The 22,631-nt window shown below is 41.6% G+C and overlaps 1 protein-coding gene across 5 annotated transcripts in view; it reads left to right on the top strand.

Moving 5' to 3' along the window:
- AK8 (adenylate kinase 8) overlaps window positions 1-22,631 on the top strand; it is a 146,719-nt gene that overhangs the window by 83,304 nt on the left and 40,784 nt on the right. For all 5 annotated transcript variants that reach the window (XM_075905784.2, XM_075905783.2, XM_075905782.2 and 2 more), the window contains one exon: window positions 6,929-7,070. In XM_075905784.2, the coding sequence (XP_075761899.1) occupies window positions 6,929-7,070 (142 nt within the window). The remainder of the gene's footprint in view (window positions 1-6,928; window positions 7,071-22,631) is intronic.

Genomic DNA, 22,631 nt, shown 5'->3' with positions numbered 1-22,631 from the left:
ATGAATCCATGTACATACCCTGGAAGTCAAGGTATATCTTATAAGCAGGGCTCGACAAATAGTGTAATCTACTCGCCTATGGCGAGTAGATTACACCCCGGAAGAGCCGGTGTGGAGCGATCTACACATGTGCAGAAGGATTGCGCATGCGCAGAGCACAGAACTGCGCAGCTGGCGAGCAGGGCTTGCAGCTGCTTGGTGAGCCCTGCTTATAAGGGTGTGTCTAGAAGACTATAGGGTTTTTTTGAACAAAGTGGCCTTTTTTTGAAAAAACTGCCCCTGCATTTAGACTGCTGCTGCGTTCTTTTGAAAGTAAATCGAAAGAACACTGCAGTTTTTTCGACCATGGAGATCCTCGTTTTACGAGGAATTACGCCTTTTTTCAAAAGTGCTCTTTCGAAAAAAGGTGCTATGTAATGCAAACTGTGCTTTTTTGAAAGAGCATCCAGAGTGCCTGGGTACTCTCTTTCGAGAAAGTGGCTCGCTTTTTCAAAAGTACTGGTTGTAGTCTAGACTCCCTTTTCCAAAGAGGCTTTTTTGAAAGTATCTTTCGAAAAAGCCTCTTTCGAAAGAGGCTTACAATCTAGACGTAGTCGAAATCTCTGACTTAAAAAATTCACAATCCAAGGATCATAAGACTAGGTGGCTGCTGTTCAGTGATGTCTGATACCATTGACCCCCTGTGAGGGCAGGGAACTGAACATGTGTTAACTCACCCATGTGTTCTTGCTCAGTGCTCCTGAGGGAGGTGAAAACTCCCCAAGACCCATGTCAATATTGCTGTGAAGAAGAAATTCCTTCTGTGATCAACTCCATGCATGGGAACAAAAATTATCCCTCTCTCCCAGAGCTGTTCCTTTTTGCATTGAGTTACCATTGGTATCCTGAAGAATTATATTTATTTGTATTATGTCATTTAAGTGAAACACAGTGGATAATATATGGTGAGAAAACCCTTCTATCATCACAAATCTGGTGCCTTGGCAAGGCTGAATGAAGGTATTGGAATCAGCTTACGCCATAGTGACCTCTGTGTAAATCTCCCTTGAACACATTAAATAACTCTTTATATCTCTCTTGAGCCCATTAAAAAACACAAATGTATATGAACTTTAACAACCATGAGGTCACAGAGAAAACAGAAGACTTCCCTGGAAGAAACAAATAAAATTTTCCAGTGTGAGTAATCTGATGCTCTCAGAACAATAGGATATTCATATCTCACACTTTGCTAAATTTATGGTTGACAGGACAATCCAAGGAAGTAGCCCTTGGCAGTGGTTTGTACTCAGGGCAAAATGTTAACTGTCAAACATTGAGATCAGGCCTCAGGCATCTGAATTAACAGTGAAAGACTTTAGACCTAACTGAAAAATCTGTGTCTAAGGAAGTGATAAAGGCTATTTGGACAGTGTTATCAAAGGGACTTTAAACTTTTGCTGCACAAAACTGACAGGACATATTCCTTCAGATGCATTTGTATTGTGCTTGGATTTATAGGTTTGAGATGTGAGTCAATATCCTTCAGCGTTGTGCTTTAAAGTAAAAGATATTGGGGAGGAATAATTTGAAATATGTGTGTTCAGCTAGGAACATGTGAATTTTGGCAGATCTACAAAAGTATCCTTTGTGGATCCAGAGTCTTGGCTTGTGCCCACTCCCTAATGTTTCACTCTGGAGCTGACTGGCAAGATGATTTAATAAAGTTTACTGTATCTCTGAAGAAGCAATTGAACTTGCATGTATGGAGGGGTGTAGAACATTGTAGTTTCCCAAGTAATAAGGTAAAAATGTGATCCCCAAATGAAGTTAATAGGCAGCAGGTTTAAAACAACAGAAAGAAGTATTTATTCACATAATGTACAGTCTACCTGTGGAACTCCTTGCCATAGGATGTTGTGTAGACCAAAACTATAACAGGTTCAAAAAAGAGCTAGATAAATTCATGGAGGTTAAGGGCATCAGTGGCTATTATCCAGGATGGAATGGGAGGGTATCCTTAGTCTCTCTTTACCAGAAGTTGGGAATGAGTGACAGGAGATGAATCACTTGATGATAACCTGTTCTGTTCATTCCCTCTGGGGCACCTGGCACTGACCAATGTTAGAAGACCGGATAGATGGACCGTTGGTCTGACTCGCTATGACCATTGTTACAGATTGCATTCCCATGAATTTTATCAGTTGGGATTTTGTGTGAAAATTTGCAGTCCTTTCAGATGAATGGCAGGCTCATGAGTTCCCTTGAATACCCATCAAATTTTCCTGGTGTTCTGGCTACTATACAGCAGACTGCTGAAAGTGTATGTGGTGACATGCATTAAACATTGTACATTAACTTCTGATCATGCGTGTTTGCACTGTACTCTGAAAATTAGTAATCATGAGAAGTAGTGACTGACTGCTAGAGACTAAAAGTTCTCTCCGTGATCACAGAATGGTTACAGCACAAAGAGTAGCAGTTCACGCTTCTCCTACAGTGCCCTGCCAATTGCCTCATCTTTGAATTGATTAGATCACATCTTAGGTCAAAGGTCTGATTCACCCTTCATGTCTAATTCAGAGAGTTCAGCTGTATGACATTGGCTATGTGTTTACTGTGTCAATGGCTGTGAGATAACGGAGACATGCTAAGTTATCTGGCATGATACTGATTTGGCAGGAATGTACAGTAGAGCAAACGGGATACTTCCTTAGCTTAACATCACAATATGCAATGTTCAGGGCCGATGGTTCCAAGAAGAGGGGATCGGATTGGTACTAATGATACAAAACACTGTATTCATAGGTTCTGAGGTCAGAAGGAACCATTGTGATCATCTAGTCTGATTTCCTGTATAATACAGGCCATAGAACTCCCTCCAAATAATTCCTAGAGCAGATCTTATAGGGAAAAAAATTCCAGTCTTGATTTTAAAATGGTCAGTGATGGAGAATCCACCACAGCCCTTAGTAAGTTGTTCCAATGGTTAATTAGTCTTCCTTTTTAACATGTATGCTTTAATTTCCAGTCTGAATTTGCCTTGCTTCAACTTCCAGCCCTGGCTGGAGATCTTCAGTCTGTGCTTTGTTGGAAGATATTAGGGATATTCTTCTATTCTTTCTTCAGGACCAGTATACATTCTTGATCTTTGCACTTCTGTGTGGAGTTGCCCTGGGGACCAGCTCTGCCACATATACAGATTATAGAGTGAATTGGATTCCTTGTCCACAGCACTTACCATGTTCCAGTGTAGAAATAATCCCTCTGATTCTGCTGCTTTGTGGGCTTTGTGCTAGTGGCTGAACTTCATCCATATATATCTTGATCTCACTAGCTAATGAAGATATGTTTCCACAGTGCTTAATAGGGACATCCTTCTTGGCTCACAATCTCCACAAGTGGAAATCTCTAAAAGTCTCTTATATTTGGACTTCTGTAAAGATAAGAAACCTCTTTAGAGTCTCCTGCATCCAGCTGTCAGAGACAGAGTTGGAAACTCACACAAGTTCAGGTTGGGAAAAAAATTATTCAAAGCTCATGTGCTTTATAATCCCTCTAAAGCATGTAGATTGACTGCCTCATCAGAACAGCTCTAAATTCTACTTTACTAGCAAGCACTCTTGGTCATACACTTGAGGCCAGCGGATCCAAGGTTACTTATCTAGAGACTGTGTATCACTCCAATTACAGGTTAGTAATTTCCCTCGCAGTCACCAGAGAGTTCCACATGAGTGAAAAGGAATTCCAGACCCCACAGTTCTTCATTATCTACTCTGTTTATCCCACAGGGAAGTAAGAATAACATGGATTTCTTTTTCCCTTTTTTATTTGGTCTGCCAAGGATGTTACCATTTTAAAGCAGCTGTTTTAAGTGTGACTATATCTGTTCAAGAACAGCTGGTGCACCATTGAACAGCCTACAAGCTATCTAGAAAACATGTGAATATATATACCTGTGTGTGTGTGTTTATGTACACATGTACTGATAAGTGATTCCTGGCTATCTGTTGCGTTGCTATTTGTGTTTCTGTTATCTAGTGATGTGGCATTGAAATTAGCAGTGTTTCAGGATAGACTTGATGTAGTCTATTTAATTGCAGATATGTGTAGTTAATATATTGCATGGTGGCAACACCATTAACTGACAACTTTGTTTCACCTACAGTAGAATTTTTCCCCATCTACCTTATGGTTGCTACGCTCTGGGCAAAATAAACAGTCACCTAAGACCTGGAATCTGACCACTCACTCAAAACAATGACTTGTTGAAGATAGCCAGGGCCACAAATAATTCCACAATGGTCCCATCATAGCTTTTTTTTTTTTTTTAATTGTTGCTTTGGGGCTTGTGGATTTTCCCTCCCCTTATGAAAGAAACAAAGAATTGGCACTTTAAATCTGAGGATCCCCTGAGATAAGCTAGAGACCTTGGGTGCTGTGTACCAGTCTGTTCCTTGATAGCATCTCCAGGGCCTTATGTGGCTCCCTCTGTTTCCCTAGTCACCTTATTGGACCCAGCGAGAGCTCTTGCCAGTTGCTGCCTCTGGAATCCTGCATGAAAGAGTGTTCTACATCCGTATTGGGGCTCCAACAAAGAGTCAGCAGTCTCACGTAATTCCTTTGTGAAGTAGTAGTGAAACACTGTAAGGAGCCTTTTTCTGGTTTGTGTTAATCTGTGAAACTCCAAGAAAAAATAAATTTACTTTTATCCTATCCTCCCCCACCCCCTCCAAGCTAGTCAGTGGGGATCTCCTATTTCTTATGTCTCTGGATGCAGCTCTGCTCTCCCTCTTGTTTTATATATCCTCAGTCTGACGATTTGGCTGCTTCCTTCTTCATTCTGGCATTTCATTGAAGTACTTCTTCTGATTTTGTCATTCTGCATTGGATTCTATTCCATTGCAGTTTTCTTTTAGCAGATGCTTTTTAGAGAAGAGTGCTATCCTTAACTTATTAGTGTGAAGTGTGTATCCTCAATATACTAATCAGTTTTCTAATTAATTCTGTATGGTTTTCTTTCATTTTTGCTGGTACATTGAATCTTGAGAGCAATTCTATAAACTCGGTGATTCAATTCTAAAAGGAGAAGTGCTGAGTTTCATGACTGAGGGTATGTCTACACAGCAAAGTTATTTTGGAATAATGGCTGTTATTCCGAAATAACTATGCGAGCATATACACAGCAATTCCGTTATTTCGAAATAACAGATGGCTTATTCCAACTTCTGTAAACCTCATTCTATGAAGAACAACACCTATTCCGAAATAGCTATTTCGAAATAAGGTGAGTGTAGATGCTCCACTCTGCTATTTTGAAATAGCCCTTCACCAGGACCATTCTAAGTTATTCCTCCTGGGACTCTAAATCAAGATAGCAAATCTACGTTAGGGAAGTCTGCCTTGGATTAATTTTGAGGCTTCCCTGCAGTGTAGATGTGCTATTTTGAAATAAACTCTTTCGGAATAACTATTCTGGAATAACTTATTCCGAAATACCTGTACAATGTAGACATAGCCCGAGTGTCAGAGGTTCTGGAAAATGAGAGAATCAGCATGTACTGAAGTTTACCATTATAGATTTACAAAAATCAATAGAAACAAGACTCCTCAACATGTTGGGTGATGTTGAAATTTTGAGAATAGAAAGTGGGAGGTGTGCAACAGAGATTCCATTCTTTAAAAATTGCTAGAAACCTGGTCTATACTGTGTGCCATGCAATACCCAGCACTTGTGTTAGTATCATGTCAACGATAATATACTCAGTTAAAATACAGGTGTGCACCTGTCAATTTGCTGCAAAAGTGAGTTCCAGCATTACAGATCTGAAACACATACTCTGGTATCAAAACTTCCTACTGTACTGCTGCGTGCAAATGTTATGGCACGATGAATAATGAAATGTTCACATTTCACATTATGGATTTATGTGGCAATCCATTATTCATCTTTGTTTCTGATAGGACCTCCCAGTATGCCAGACACTGTGCAAATACAAGAGGAGGCACTGTCTGTGCTTTTTAAAAATGGTTTTAGATGTTTGCTCACAAAATAACTCCTAGTAGGTGTTTCTGATCATGCTCACTAACCATTTTCATGGGGCTAGATGGGTATGTGATTCTAAACCTAATATATCAGATCCACTTTTGGAAATTTGGCAATAGTGCTTATTTAGACCTCTAATGTAATTCTTCAATAAGTCAGTAGGATGGAATAGCCTGATCGACGCATTTTATATTATAAAGGGTATAGCAAAAACTGATCCATCCCTCCCTTCTCCTCTAGTCTATAAAAATAAATCAAAGGTTTACTTGGTTCTGAATTGCAGTCGTGAAACTGATCAGAGTGTTGTAAACAGCAACAGAGGAGTTAGAACTCTGACTGCAAACTGCTGAAGACAACACTGCAACAATTTTCAATTGTTTCAGATTTGGAAATGTATCTTTCACTCAAAGGTTAGAAAATAATTAAGCTTTCCAGTGAAAATAATCATAATTATAAGACCACAATACACGCTACCATAGAGGAACCATGATGATCTGCTATATTAAATGTGTTCAAATACTTTTTCCTTGCAAAATAGTATTTAATCCAATTTACATCATTGCCTATGCAGCTCTTAGGTTGTCATGTCACACAGTAGAAGGCTAAAAGACAGATAATCTAGCTATACATAGATAATTGTTTATGAGAAAAATTAATCACCTTGCTTACATAGTCAGTATTTATTATTGATATTGTAGTTGTCTTGGAGTCCACAAGTTTGGAGCCCCACTGTAGCTCCATAAATACACACAGTAAATAATAGTCCTTACCCCAAAAGCTCACAGCTTTCAAGCATTAATAACTTTTTTGAATGTAAGTTCACTTCATAGGCTAATAAGAAGCATTCTGCCATCTGCTTACTGCTGAGGTTTGACAAACAAAATATTTTTTTATCTCCTTTAGTCCCAGACAACATCGTTTTAAAGTTACTGACAGATCGGATCAACAGATTAGACTGCATGACTACTGGTTGGGTGCTACATGGTTCCCCAAGAGATTTAGATCAGGCAGTACAGATGGAAAGAGTGGGAATTCTTCCAAACAGGTAAGACTTTAAAAAAAATGTTTTAATAACAATGTGTATTATTCCTGTTTGTTGTTCTTCACTATTGTAATCAAATATGAGAAATGAAGAACTCCTATTATCTTAGGCCATGTCTACACTATGCGGAAGATCAACACTGCCACAGTCGATCTTCTGGGGTTTGATTTAGCGGGTCTAGTTCAAACTGAGAGGGCACTCCCATCGGCGCCGGTACTCCTTCTCCTCACAGGGAGTAAAGGAAGCTGATGGGAGTGTTTGTTCCTGCCAGCCTCCCGCTGTGTGGATGGTGATTTAAGATACGTCCACTCCAGCTACGTAATTAACATAGCTGGAGTTGTGTATTTTAAGTCAACCTTCCCCTTTAGTGTAGACCAGGCCTTAGGAATATAATATTTGCTTAGTTATATCCATTTTTTCTTGGGCTCATTGAAGAGTCAGTTTTTGTATGGGTCCATTAGTTGATCCACTTTTCTTGATTGAGTCAGGAGTCTAAGGCAAGATTTTCAAAAGAACTCAGTGTTGGCCTCACTCAGGTCCCACTGATGTCAGTAGGAGTTTTACCATTGATTACAGTGGGAGCAGAGTTAGACCCATCATAAGGGCTTCAGAAAATCCCATCCTGCAAGTTTAGAGTATATTTTACTTTGAACTGCGTGTGTCATTATTATGATGAAAACTTTAAACCACAGAGTATCTGTGTACCCTAAAGCTACGTCTATACTGGCAGCTTCTTGCGCAAGAACTCTTTTGCGGAAGAGTTCTTGTGCAAAAACTCTTCCACAAGAGAGCGTCTACACTGCCATGTGCTCTTGCGCAAAAGCATCCATGGTAGTATAGATGCTCTCTTCCACAAGAAAGCTCTGATGGCCATTTTAACTGTACGGGCTTTTTGTGCAAGAAATTCATGTTGCCTGTCTAAACTGCCCTCTTCTGGAAGAGCTCTTGCGCAAGAGGGCTTATTCCTCGTGGGGAGAGGAATAACTCTTCCAGAAGAAGCCTTGTTTTACAATGCTGTACTGTAAATTTACTTCTGGAAGAACGCTCGTGAAGTGTAGACAGCCGGCAAGTTTTTGCAGAACAACAGCTGTTCTTCCACAAGAAGCTGCCAGTGTAGACGTAGCCTAATTGTAACAGACTGGGAGACTCCAGGACCTACAGGGATGAGGGCTCCCCTTTGAGTCATCTCAATGACAGGTTCTTGAACCCTGCATAAAGATGCAGGTTAACTACTGTGAAATCATAGTTACTGATGAATGTTGCTCCTGCCACAGATTTAAAAGGGGGTTGGAATTTCTCTGTTTGACAAAGAGGCTAGAACAGAAATGTCTTGCTGGAAAACTCTAGGAACAGCCAAACTTGGGGAGCAAGCTAGAGCTGAATTTTTTGTGTGTTGTTTATTGTTAAAGTCTGATCCCAAGAAGGGGTTAAATTTGGACTATATGCAGTGTGTACATTTTGTTGGAGCTGGGTGTAAATTACAGCTGCTTATGTCTGTGTAGGTGGGGTATCCTAGAATTATGTTAAGATGGCCAGGCCCTCACTGTGAGATCGGTGTCTTTTTGTTTTATATGGAACTATGAAAAACAATGTGATGTTTGGATTTGATTTTAGCTTATTAAAAGAATGTTCAGAAATGTGGCATAAGGGACATGAGTTCTTGGGAGAGAAACCACTCAATCATCATAAGAGAATTCAGCGGAGACTGGTGTCTGTGCGAGGAGGAGGATCCGGGAGGGGGCACATGGTGGCACCCCATTTAGCAATTACATTTTTGGTGGAGTTATAGTGGAGTAGTAGACCTCCCAAGTGCTACCATGAGTTACCTATGAGAGAACTGTTAGAACCTCCTGAGAAAATAATACATAGCACTTTCTGGGCCTGGTCAACAGAGAATGGGAGTCTGTCACAGCTCTCAGCTAGAGGTCCTGGCTGTTCGGCTCCAGCAGTAAAGATTCCTGCTTTCACCTTAGGAGATCCCTGTTTTCAGGCCTTGGGTGTTGACCAGGATGATGACCATCACAAATGCATACAACAGAAATTCTTAGCTCCTATAATTCCAGCAAAGTGCTCCACTTCCTTTCAACGCTAACCTTGGGAAAGGAAATTCACATGCAGAAATGTTTAACATAAACTGGCTAAATCTCTCCTTTCCCAGCTGTTTTTCCATGTGACTGCTTCCCAAGGATACGGTGGAAGGAGGTGAAGATGTATAATTGAGTTAGGACAGGAGGCATTGTGGATGTGGCAAGGAAAGGGTAGGGTGTGTGTTGTTTTCATTTAAAATATACGAATTATTGAAAACAAATATTTTAAAGAGAGATATCGGTTTCCTCATGATTTGAGATAGAGATGTGTCAGAGTAGCTTAAGTAATAGCCTTTCCTGGAAGATACATTCATAGACACACACACAAAAAATTAAAGGGCTGAATCTGTATACAAGCTTATAAGTAAAGCTACAGGAGTATTTTTAGTAAAAGTCATATGTACAGGTCATGGGGAATAAACAAATATTCATGGGCCATGACCTGTCCATCATGAGGATGTTAATGTGTACTTGTTTACACAATTAACTGATAAGCCTGAGATCAGTTCATTCTAATGACTACATGCCCCCCCTTGCTGCTTCTGACTCCTCGTGCATGCTGGCTCCGTGGAGCCGCCTCTGCCTTCTATGCTGCTGCCTCTGATAGAGAGGCAGCAGCACGGGGGCAGAGGGGGACTGGCAGTAGCCAATACACCTGGGAAACTGGCTTTCAAGCAGGCTCCCACAGAGCTGCTCCCTCCCCCACTGCTGCAGGTGGGAGCCTCTGCTTGTGGGGAGCGGGCTTATGTGTAACCACTGAAAAATTCAGCGATTATATGTTTACAAAAAACCACGTTTGTTAACATTCCTAGTCCATTACTTGTACTAAATACCCCTGATTAAATCTTAGCTGGGGGTCGGGAAGGGGTGCTAATCTGGGAGAGCCTCCACTCTGGGATGACTAATTGGGTGGCCCTGCTCTGACAGGGTCTGGGGGCCAGCAGCATCAACCGCGGGGGCCACTGAGCAGCGGTTGCTCTGACTGCCTTTGGGGCTGCATGCCCACTGCTGCTCCCATTGTCCCACTGCTCCAGCAGCTCTGATGCAGCTGACTCCAGGGCTGCCCGTCCACTGCTGCCCCAGCCAGCCACAGCACTGCTGCCAGGAGCTGCTAAGCTGTGGCTGTTCCCACTCTCCTGGACTGGCCTCACTGGTCCTTGGGGCTGGCTGGCTGGGACCAACTCAGCTGCAGAAGGGGGCTCAGCCCGGCACCACTCCAGCAGCATCTGGTGAGGCTATCCCTGAGGCTAGCTGCTTAAGTAGCCCTGGGGTCAGCCACACCAGCTTCTGCAGAAGTCACAGAGGTAGCAAAATTATATGGAATCCATGACTTGAGCGATCTCCATAACAAACATGGAGCCCTGCTCTTAAGTAGGTGTATGCATGTGAACATTCACATTAGATTAAGTGTGCATGTTTGCAAAATCAGGGCCTAATAGGGAGCATAACAATGGCTGGTGCAAAGTTTTACATGTGAAAATTCCATACTAATCCATGCACTCAACTCCCATTGACTTTAACACAAGTTGCATGCATGTATTTCAGAGCAGACTTTGGCCCTTTACTGTTCTACACAGGGGTTGAAGTAAGGGACAAAAACAGATTTCATGGTAACCTGATTGATTTTGGAGTTGATTTTTCCCTCATGAAACTGAAGTACCTTGTATATACAAAAAGAAAAAAAGATTATAAACAAAGGACATATAGCAGCACAGGGTGGAAGGGATGTAATTTAATTTCTCTTGTGATGCTAGTTATAAAACACTATCTGCGGTGGTGGTGTTTTTGACATCAGTAGAAAATCCTGATAGAATTATAGCCTTGAAATCTATCTGGGAATAGAATGCAGAAGTCTATAAATCAGACACAAAACAACCTACAAAGTCTCATTTTAGGAGGGTTCGGTAGATGAAATTAGATTAAAATAAATTTACATATATATCAAGTTTATTATTAAAACCTAGTCACATCAGTAAACAAAATTATTTGTGAAAGGGTACGTTACTCTGTGTTTTGAACTCAGAGTAGACCTCTTTGGCAAATCAGAACACAGAGTTATTGTCTGGTTGTCAAGTCATAAATCTGTTTCTTAGAGCTAATAAATGGTTAGTGTTCAAATACTATGTTTTATCAGACTCCCACCTCATAAACCAAGTGCACATAATACTAAATTATACACCATTGAGAAGGATCCGTCTCCTGACTCCTACATCTTACGGAAAAAGAAACAAACCTAGTAATTGATGGTAAAAAAAAAAAGAGAGAGAGAGAGAGAGAGAAAGAAAATAAAATTATTTGAAAACAAACAAAATGGACTATAAAGTTTGTTAAAACGTAATAATAAAAAAGTGCACACAGGATCAGCCACTGCATCCAAAAAACTGCCCTAGGACAAGGAGGGAAATAATTCATATTCACACTGCAAATCTAAGGTATTCAATTTTTTTTAAATTAGCATTTGCCATAGAGCAAAACTAGTCCACAGACTGGTACAGGGAAGTCTGTATTCGATCAGACTAAAATGTCCTCTTGTAGCAACAGTCTTTCTGTACTCTAAGAACACATGCATTGCCTTCTACATTCCTCCTTATGATGCAGTTACAGCTTAAGTGGACAGGATCCTAATCGTGTTGAACTGTGGCAGCCTTTAGGGCAAATAAGAAGCAGAATCTATTAGTGGTCTCTCAGTCTTCTAGTAAAGGAAGATTGTTAACCCCTTACTGTCTGCAGTAAGCGAGAGTCCAAATTCAGTTAGAGGCTAGCATCAGATACTCAGGACTGCTGGTGTTAAGGGTTTAATGAAGTCCTTTATCAAAGCAAGTGCAAATGTCAGTTCTAGCTCTTGTTGCTTTTATTACTTGAGCTAAAATAGAAAGTATATTGTACAACTGTGGGTGTTTCTAAGATATAGTAAAACTTATATGAAAAATATCTTGTTTGTATTCTTTCGCCGTCTGCATACAAGCAGGAACTAGATCTGGGCAAAATGTTCTCCAGACAATCTAGAGAAAACCAGAGCTCAAGTGAAAATCTTAAACGGCTTTTTCTATAAAAGTACACATTGAGTAAAACAGCTACAGCCTCTGTCAAATTTATAGGTGAAATAAAGGTCACCACCAACAATGTAGGCTATTACTATTATAGCTCCTGTCATTAGCTTCAGCTTCCAAGTGGTTCACAGCTTATCTCAGCCAATTCTAAATACAATGACAATGATCGCAGTCAAATCAACTGAGTGACAGCACATTTGTCTACAAACTGACTGCATTCGTCTGTAGTTGCTAAGTAATAGAATGTCCCATTTCACTGAAGATGCACTGAAAAATTGCTGTGTGTCATGAATATCATATGCTAGCTCAAGACTCGATAAGCCTGCATTGTATGCCTGTTATCTCTACTGCTTCCATTAGGGATGTTAATGGGTAACCGGTTAACAAGTACCCAGGAGCGGTCCCCTGCGGGTGGAGGGTTGCTCCAGCCCACTGGGCCCCCCACATGGGGCTGCCAGCTCCCAGCCCATGTGATCTGGGAGCTGGTAGCTGGGCATGGTCTGCTGGTTCTGCTGGCCTCATGCATGGAACCGGCAGCCCACTAGGGGCAGGAATTAGCTGGGTTGGAGCAGCCTCTACCTGCATGGAGTGGGAGAGTGGTGTCAGTCCGGAGTGGCCCCTCAGTCTGCCTCCATTTAATCAGTTAACTGGTTAAACTTAATGTCTAACCAGTTAACTAATTAAACAAGATTTTATGTCCCTAGCTTCCACTACCATAAATTTGATTCAACATAGAACCATAGAACACTAGAACTCAAAGGGACCTTGAGAGGTCATCAAGTCCAGTCCCCTGCCCTCACAGCAGGACCCATTACCGACTCTAGACCATCCCTGATCGATATCTATCTAACCTGCTCTTAAATATCTTCAGAGATGGAGATTCCACAACCTCCTTAGGCAACTTATTCCAGTGTTTAACCACCCTGACAGTTAGGAGGTCCAACCTAAATCTCCCTTGCTGCAGTTTAAGCCCATTGCTTCTTGTCCTATCCTCAAAGGCCAAGGAGAACAATTTTTCTCCCTCCTCCTTGTGACACCCTTTTATAAACCTGAAAATCGCTATCATGTCCCCTCTCAGTCTTCTCCTTTCCAAACTAAACAAACCCAATTCTTTCAGTCTTCCCTCATAGCTCATGTTTTCTATATCTTTAATCATTTTTGTTGCTCTTCTCTGGACCTTCTCCAGTTTCTCCACATCCTTCCTGAAATGTGGCGCCCAGAACTAGACACAATACTCCAATTGAGGCCTAATTAGTGTAGAGTAGAGCGGAAGAATGACTTCTTGTGTCTTGCTCACAATACTCCTGTTAATGCATCTCAGAATCATGTTCGCTTTTTTTGCAACAGCATCACACTGTTGACTCATATTTAGTTTATGGTTCACTATGACCTCTAGATCCTTTTCTGCAGTACTCCTTCCTAGATAGTCGCTTTCCATTCTGTATGTGTGAAACTGATTGTTCCTTCCTAAGTGGAGTACTTTGCATTTGTCCTTATTAAACTTCATCCTATTTACCTCAAACCATTTCTCCAGTTTATCCAGATTATTTTGAATTATGACCTATTCTCCAAAGCAGTTGCAACCCCTCCCAGCTTGGTATCATCTGCAGACTTAATAAGCATACTCTCTATGCCAATATCTAAATCGTTGATGAAGATATTGAACAGAACCGATCCCAAACAGACCCCTATGGAACCCCACTTGTTATGCCCTTCCAGCAGGATTGTGAACCATTAATAACTACTCTCTGAGAATGGTTATCCAGCCAGTTATACACTCACCTTATAGCAGCCCCATCTAAGTTGTATTTGCCTAGTTTATTGATAAGAATATCAAGCGAGACCGTATCAAATGCCTTACTAAAGTCTAGGTATACCACATCCATTGCTTCTCCCTTATCCACAAGACTTGTTATCCTATCAAAAAAAGCTATCAGATTCGTTTGACATTATTTGTTCTTTACAAATCCAACATACAACCCCCTTCTCTGGCATTTTCTGCCTTCTCACTAGTTTTGTGATGTGGCATCTTGGGCAAGAAGAAAGCTCAATCAGGTTATCCTGTCTGTCATTTCTAGAGCATTTAAGAGAGAATGTGGATCTTCTAGGACAGTGTTTCTCAACCAGTGGTACAAGTACCCTTAGGGGTACTCAAGAGAAGTCTGGGGGTACGTCAACACAACTGAAATTTGGAGAAAACTGAATTTTTGTTTTAAGTTTCACAGCTCTTTATTATTTTTGTACATTTTACACCCAAAAATTTCATCACCCACCCAGCTACAATTAAGTTGTTTAAACAAATGTGTTGCAATGGTAGGAAAAAAAATTGTTTGTCTGAAAACTGTAGGCACTGGGGGTACTTATAATTTTTTTTAAAAAGTGGTACTTTTATAAAAAAAAGATTGAGAAACACTGTTCTAGGGAACCTGAAGAAGACCATAAAAAACGTAACCTAAAAGCACAGTATTGGATTCACATCTTTAAAATGATGTGATCATAAGGTGCACCAAGGAGTAAACAAACCTGTCCTAATAGATCTGCAACCTTAGTGCACAGGACTTGGTTGATTTCTTTTAAACATGTTTGTTTTAAAGTGATCAGAGACCCACACATTCTTGTAAACATTATTTAACTATACAGTACAGTAATCTACTCACAGGCAGCAAAAGCCCTGTCAACTTCGTGTGTTGACCAAAGCAGCCATCGTCAAAGGACAGCTCTTCGGGTATTGAAGTTGCTGGACTTTATTATGATTTATAAAAGTGCCCATAAAGAGTGTCTAGAAAACAGGTGATCTGGTGGGTGGTTGAAGAGGTATGAGTACAGAAGCAAGTTGCTGTTCTCACATATCTTGGCCAGGAGCATGATGGAGCCCCCCCACCACTTATATGGGGCATTGCTCTTACTAAATATGGGCAGCCAGTCCAGTTTACTAAGCTCTACCTTGACCAGGCGTATGTGAAATGAGTGACGCCAGACAGGCGCACAGTAGTCTGCTGCTGCTGAATAGCAGACGGCAAGCATCCAGGTTGAGCCAATCAGTTTTCCAAGCAAGTTGTACTGAGTGCTAACTTTGACTGCTGTCGTCTTAAAGTAGTTGCAGTATGTCAGAGAACTATCCAATGTCACACTGAGGTGAACCGGGTTTGGGTGGTGCTGCAGATGTTGGCTGTTTAAGAAAATATTTAACTTGTGGCTTGTGGTTGCATTATGAGATGAAACACACTAGAAATTATCTTGGAAAAGCTTGGCTGCAGGCACCATTGACTACAGTAGTCTGCCATGAGCTTCAGATCATCATCCAAGACCATGTCAATTACTGAGAGGATCTGAGCTTGATAGCTGAAGCAGATGTTGTCTGCATAGATCAACTACCATGAGAGGGTTGCTGATGCTGATACACACGGAATAGTATAGGTGAAAAAACGGAACCTTGAGGAAAACTATTAAGCTGACGCTTCCAGGAACTGCAGGGGTCACCCATGTATACTCTGAACTGCCTATTTGTGAGGAAGGGCTCTGGTATTTTGAACACTCAGTGAGGGGCAATTCCAGAGAATTTACATGGAAGGTTTAAACAGTGTCATAAACAGGTATCTCTTGTCTTTAGATTTTGTTGAAAACTGTTTTTTATAAAGATGGTCAAGGTCAGAACTTGATCACAGATGCTATGTCCTTTCCTGAACTCTGTCTGCCCAACCTGCAAGACCTCACCCACTTGCAGGGTGATTTGTTGTAGGATCAGTCGAACACCTTAAAACACATTGACAGAAGGATATTGGGTGGTAACTTGCCATATGGTTGCGGGGGTCTTTGTCTGGCTTGAGAATGGTAATAATCTTTGCTGGACACCAAGAGCATGGTAGCTTCTTTTAAATAGTGATCTGTACATAGAAATTAGTGAGCCACTGTCATACCTTTAGTCCAAGGTACTTGAGGAATTCCAGTAAGATGTTATATACTTCCATTGTGCCTGATTTGATGGAGTTAAGGACTTTATCTGTGGCTTAGGTTGACTTCTGCCCACGTTCTGGGGTTGAAGTACTTCTTTTGCTATTATATTTATCTGAATGAATTGTCAGAGCCCCTCACAAATTACAAAGCTGACAGTCCCAGTCCCTGCCCCCAAAAATATACAATGCAGATGTCAGGTAGGACATAACAGAGGGACAAAACAGGCACATGAATTTGATGAATTGGGAGGAGGAGCTAACAATAAAATGAACAGGGTTTTATGGTATACTTCACCAAATTTCCCATTGTCAAATCCAAAAGTTTCTTTACCAATGCCAAAAATACCTTAAAGATGAATCTAGATTGGAGATCTTATTGCTTCTTGGTTGGACTTCAAATGAGTGTGGCTGTATCTCCAATTATGTCACTTTCATCTAATATTTTTAAACTTCTTTTTCATCTGATTAATAATAGGCTGGGTGTCAATAAGTTAGAACAAGGATAATGTTCTTATTTCCGAAAACAGAATCTGGGAATGTATTAGGAACAAAAGGAAAAAATTAGAATGCAAAAAAGGGATTTTATTTTTATCATTTGGTCTTTACGTGAAGCTTTCATATTTCTGCGGCTGATCCCAATGTGGATTAGGGATAATAAACAGCCTATTAATGGAGGCCTGAACTAGGAAATGGAGTTTGAATCAGCAGCAAAATTCAATGGCTGGCGAAGGTTAATAACTCCATTACTACCAGCTCTATTTTTTAGCCGTTTGAAGAGCTAGGTGTTAGCCTTATCTTACTCCTCGTTAATTGAGCTAATAGAATCCCTGTGACCCTACCATGCTGCCATTATCTGAGAGTTTACCAGACATGGACTAGAATACTTATCACTGAATATGTATTCCACAGATGCATTTTCTTTTACCAGAAGAAATATTTTTGTTAAAGATCAGAACTTCAAATTATTTTTTTCTTAATGTTTCCTTGCCACCTTCTATAACTGACATAGATATGGAAATGAAGGTAAATGACTTAATATCATGCTTCGTTAATGAGGAGAAAGGTAAGTCCCATAATAGTTGTATCGAGAATCCATATGCTGACCAAATTATTCTGGCATGGAAAGTGTTACAAAGGCATTTTTTAAATCATAGGTCTAATTTCAATGAGGGATTACATGTATTTTCAATAGGCATGTTTTATAACTGGCAATATACATAAATCAGTATTAACTAATGGAGAGGTAAATGTTATAATTTCCCTTCCTATTTGCTCCTCATTTTCACAAGAAAAACACAGAAAAAAATTTGGTGATCAAAATGTTTAAACCAATGTAATAATCTTCACTATAACATCAGGAACAGAGAGAATGGGTTTATGAACAAGGCACCTTCCCCAAATTACTTTTATAAACACTGTCAATATAGTCTGCAAAGTCAAAACATATCACTTTACTGGGCTTTGGCTTTATCAAGAAAGAAAACAAGAAGAAATGATACAGACAAGTACAAACCTTTTCCCCAAGTTTTGCCTGGCTTCTACATTCAGCACTACTCAGCCCATACTCGATCATCTTTTCCTAGAAATCTACTTCCTCCTACCTTATATCTCTGTTGGAGATTGAGGGATTTGTCTCTGAGTCAGCAGACCCCGTATAAATCTATCCTAGCAGGATTAACAGCTGCAAGCTGCATGGCACATTTCAGCAAACACTGTCAACCTGTTTATGTATATATATATATATATATATATATATATATATATTAACTGCATACATTGCTGTCACATTTAGGGATTCCTTTAGATAAACAGATTACTTGCATTTACAGAGGCAGCTCATTTGGATACTTTTGGCACCAACAAATCCCCTATATTTAGGGCCCTACCAAATTCACAATCCATTTTGGTCTATTTCAAAGTCAGAGGACAGTGGCTGCTGGGCAGTAATTTTTGATTTGGGGCTACTCCAAGATTTTTATATGTGGTCAAGTGCCATACTTTTCTATGGACGGAGCATGGGATATGGGACAGAGGTTAGGTACAGAAGGGATCTTGAGGTAGGAGACTAGGGTACAGGAGAGGGTGTGGGGTCTGAGATGGAGTTTGCGTGAAGGAAAGAGTTGTGATTTGGGGCATGGTATTGGGTCCTGGAGGGAGTATGGATGCAGGAGAGGATTCTGGCTTGCGGAAGGGATGTAGGAGGGAGGTGTAAGGTCTGGGATGGAGTTGTGACTAGGAGCAGGGAGGGAGCAGAGGGTTTGGGTGGTGACCTGGGGCAGGAGGGGGTGGTGTCGTGGGTGGGGCAGGGAGTTGGGGAGTGGGAATGAATGGGGTGCCAGAAACAGGCTCTGGCTGGGAAGCGCTTACCTAGGCAGCTTCTGGCCAGCAGCCCAGCAAGACCTTCAGGCAGGCTCCCTGCCTGGTAAGCCCCAGAAAGCTCAAAGCAGCTGGCTGCTTTCACACAGGGCGGCGGGGGGGGGGGTTGCATGCTGTCCCTATCCCCAGCACAATCTCTCAGCTCTTATTGGCCAGAAACCAGCCAATGGGAGCTGAGATTGTGCTGGGGGCGGGGCAGCAAAGCCTCCCGCCTCCCCCATTCATGGCACAGAGAGGCACATGGAGCAGCCAGCTACTTTGAGTGGCTTGGGACTGCTCCATGCCTGAAGGTCTTGGAGGAGCGGCCACATGCTAGATTGAAAGGCTTGGTGGGCTGGATCTTGCTCGCCCCTGTGTTAGACCCTCAGGGTGTGTCTAGACTACAGGGTTTTTTTTTAAAAAAAAGCCTTTTTAAAAAAAAAAAAACTTCTCCTGCTGCTGCGTTCTTTCGAAAGTAAATCGAAAGAACGCAGCAGTTTTTTTGACCACGGAAAACCTCGTTTCACGAGGAAGAACGCCTTTTTTTTGAATGTGCTCTTTCGAAAAAAGGTGCTATGTAATGCAAACTGTGCTTTTTCGAAAGAGAGCATCCCGACTACCTGGGTGCTCTCTTTCAAAAAAGCAGCTTGCTTTTTCAAATGTACTGGTTGTAGTCTAGATGCTCTTAGTCTAGACGTAGCCTCAGTGTGTGAGCAATCCATGCACCCAGGAGAGAGAGGGAGAATGTTTGGTGCCACCTCAGACCATTAGCCCACCTCATCCAGTGTCCAGCAGAGATGTATGTACTTAAATGAAATGAGGACTTATTTGTACCTCTAGACCTGACAGACCCTACTTTGCTTTTGATCTTTCCCTGCTTCCTCTTTCCCCATCCACCACCCAGGATCATTCTTCTTCACCAGAGGACAGTTAGAATTGTTTCCTGTCCTTCACAGCACTTTCTTTTAAGAAAACAGAAACAGATAATGCGAGATAAAGGCAGTAAGGGTAGGAAGCCAGTCCTAAAGATACCTCCATCCTCATTCAAAGGGAAAGTCTCCTGTTTCGTTCTTCTGTGAGACAGAGGAGGTGGATACTTTTGGCACCACTGATGTTTTGGCACCACTGATGTTGACATGCTGATTTTGAGACTGCTAAAATGCTTGATGTTCCCCACAGAGCTCTCCCCCAACCCTCCCAACCCCCCCCCCCCCATGAAAAAGCATAAATGAAAACAATTGATTCGAATTCCTGAATCTTTAAAAAGATCATACAGATTCTAAATGGTTCTCAGGGAAGAAGAAACATGCTGGCAAACTTTCCTGAAACTTTACGAAGTTGCTCAAGGATAAAAGGATTAAATTTTATTCTATTGCTAAAGCAGATTCTAGAAGCTCTTCCCTTGTTAGAATCCCACTAATTCCAATTGAAGCTATTTCTCCTAAGAGAACCAGTGGATTAAAAAAAAAAAAATCCAAGCATTCCGCCCCGCCTCCCCGTCCCCGCTGAATGATGTCTTTTCTACAGCTCTTAGTGCAGCTACCGTATGATCTCTTGTAACAGGACTGGCACCCATCTCTTGCTGGAGCCTGCTCTCTGGCCAATATGTGCCTGCAATCACTCAGGCTAGGTCTACACTACAGCTTTTTTCAATTGCTTTTCCGGAAGAGGCTCTTCTGCCATTTGGCCCTGTCTAGATGGGGCCAAATGGCGGAAAAGCCTCCTCTTTCGGAGGAGCCCTTATTCCTTATAGAACGAGGTATTCAAGGCTCCCCAAAAGAGCACGTTTGCTCTTCCGCAAAAAAAGCAGAAGAGCAAACGCGTTCCCTGGATGCAGCAGAGTTTTCAGAGGGATACCTCTGGTGTAGACATAAATGGGGTGGTAAGCGCCCTTCCTCAGGGCCCGTAGTTCTTTGACGGGTTTTCAGTAACTCAGCCCTGCAGCCAGATCACACACCCTGTCCCACCTTCCAGCTATGCAGCCTCTAGTTCTTTTTCACAGCCCTGGTATGTGGCTGTAGCTCCAAGGCTTCCTCTCTGGAGGCATTGCCTTCTTTAACAACCCAACAGGGCCCATCTTGGTACCTTGGTTGGTGTCCTTTCAGCAGCCCTTGTCTGGGCTCAGTCTTCAGCAGGGCCGATCATAGTAACCTCACCCAGTTTGGCTAGATTCTGGGCTCAGTCTCCTGAGCTCAGCCTGCCCACGCTTACCTGTCTGTAGTACTGCTGCTCTTCTAGCCAACCAAACACCCAATCCTCCCTCTTCAATCTCCAGTCAGCAACTGACTGCTCTGACTGCTGGGTCCTTTTATATGGCCCACCTGGCCCCTCCTGAAGCCACTCTAGGCTACCTGGAAGACTTCTTTGCTCTTTTCTGGGACAGTGAGGCAGAGCTGAGAGGCCTCCAGCAGGTAGCCTCCAGACCTAATCCACCCTGTTCCACCGATGCTGTCACCTTCAGGCCCTCTTTATCCTGGGGTAAAGTCATTAATATGTGTTGAGCATCTAGAACAAAGCATAACAAAACCATCAGAATCTTCATAAAGCCCTTTCATTTATGGAGGATGCAGCACATGTTGTCACAAGATTCTCCTCTTGTTCTCTGCTCTGTTCCAGTGTGGTTCGGGGACATAGCTCTTTACCTAGCCCACAGCCATAGACTAACAAAGACTGTGAATGGCTAGCTAACTACAAAAGCAGCTTCTCCTCTCTTGGTAGTCACACCTCCAAATCAGCTACTAGAAGTGGGCCTCTTCCTCCCTGATTGGATCTACCTCGTCATGTCTAGCCTGATTCTGGCCTGCATATTTGTACCTGCCTCTGGAAATTTCCACTACATCTGCATCTGACGAAGTGGGTCTTTGCCCACGAAAGCTTATGCTCCAACACTTCGGTTAGTCTATAAGGGGCCACAGGACTCCTCGCTGCTTTTGCAGATTGAGACTAACACGGCTACCCCTCTGATACTCAAAATCTCCAAGTTTGCTCTATGTTAACTCTAATCTCAGGAACTTTTGATTCAGAATCCAATGTGATGCCATTATCCGAAGGTGTTATTTTAGGCATTATCATGTTAAAACTATAGGTCCAGGCTTCAAAGTTCAGCCGAGCTTACTTGCGGTGGAGATACTATTAACTAGCTAGTCTCAGTTAAGTTTACTGAATGCCTAATGTTATCATGTAGCATCATTCCATTTCCTGCAATGTAGCATTGATAGAACTGACCAAGTCACATAAGATGTACTGAAGTCTTCTACTATGACAAATCTGACCAGTTCTTCTTAGGCGAACTAAGCCAACAGTTTTTAAGATTAATTATTCATCTTAATTGTCACATTCCTCTAGTGATCACAAAAATACCTGATATTTGCTAGCCTGATTACAGATGTTTTAGAAAGCAACTGGAGGCAGGAATTGGTTGGGACCTGGAAAACATTGGCAAATAATTGGGATGAGGAAACATCAAATGTAATATGATATCATATTTTAATCTTCTGGGGACTGATCCTGCAGAACACCAAATGCTCATTGATTAAGTTGCTGGGAGTTTTGTCTCTATGAGAAGAATGGGATGAAGCCCTTAGTAACTGAGAAACAGTAATAGGAAAGGAAGGCTATCTCATTAGTTTCAGCATATCGGACTGTTGACATTTTACCTTTTATATCCAATGTTTATGCTAGTCTGGTGAATATTATTCTGAGTAAATGTGGAAAGGTCGTCCTTGCTTCTGGATGGGTTAAAACTTAGTTTATGAAAGCCTGTTACTACGTTTGCTGTCTGCCTTTGAGGGCACAAGGACAATTACTTTTGAAGCAACTACATCAAAAATATACATTACCTTTGAACCCCATGGCTGATAGCTCCCAGAACTTTGGGAATAAAAACATAGGGCCAGATTGTGCCAATAGTATGCATCTTGAGTAGGATTTTACTCCTTGAATACTCTTTTGGACTCAGTGGGACTACTTCTGAAGGAAGGCAATACTCAAAGCAAGTAGGGCTGACAGAATCTGGCCAATAAGGAAATCCACAGACAGAGCAGGGAATATGCTACTTTTATTTAGGATCCTAAAATAGTCTGTTTAGAGCAGAAAATTTGGGAAGATGAATGCATCCTT

Source organism: Pelodiscus sinensis, chromosome 23, assembly GCF_052426305.1.
Source record: "Pelodiscus sinensis isolate ZL-2025 chromosome 23, ASM5242630v1, whole genome shotgun sequence".
In the NCBI taxonomy this organism is placed as follows: Eukaryota; Metazoa; Chordata; order Testudines; family Trionychidae; genus Pelodiscus; species Pelodiscus sinensis.
The sequence above is the reverse complement of the archived record's forward strand: the minus strand, read 5'-3'. Positions and strand labels throughout refer to the sequence as shown.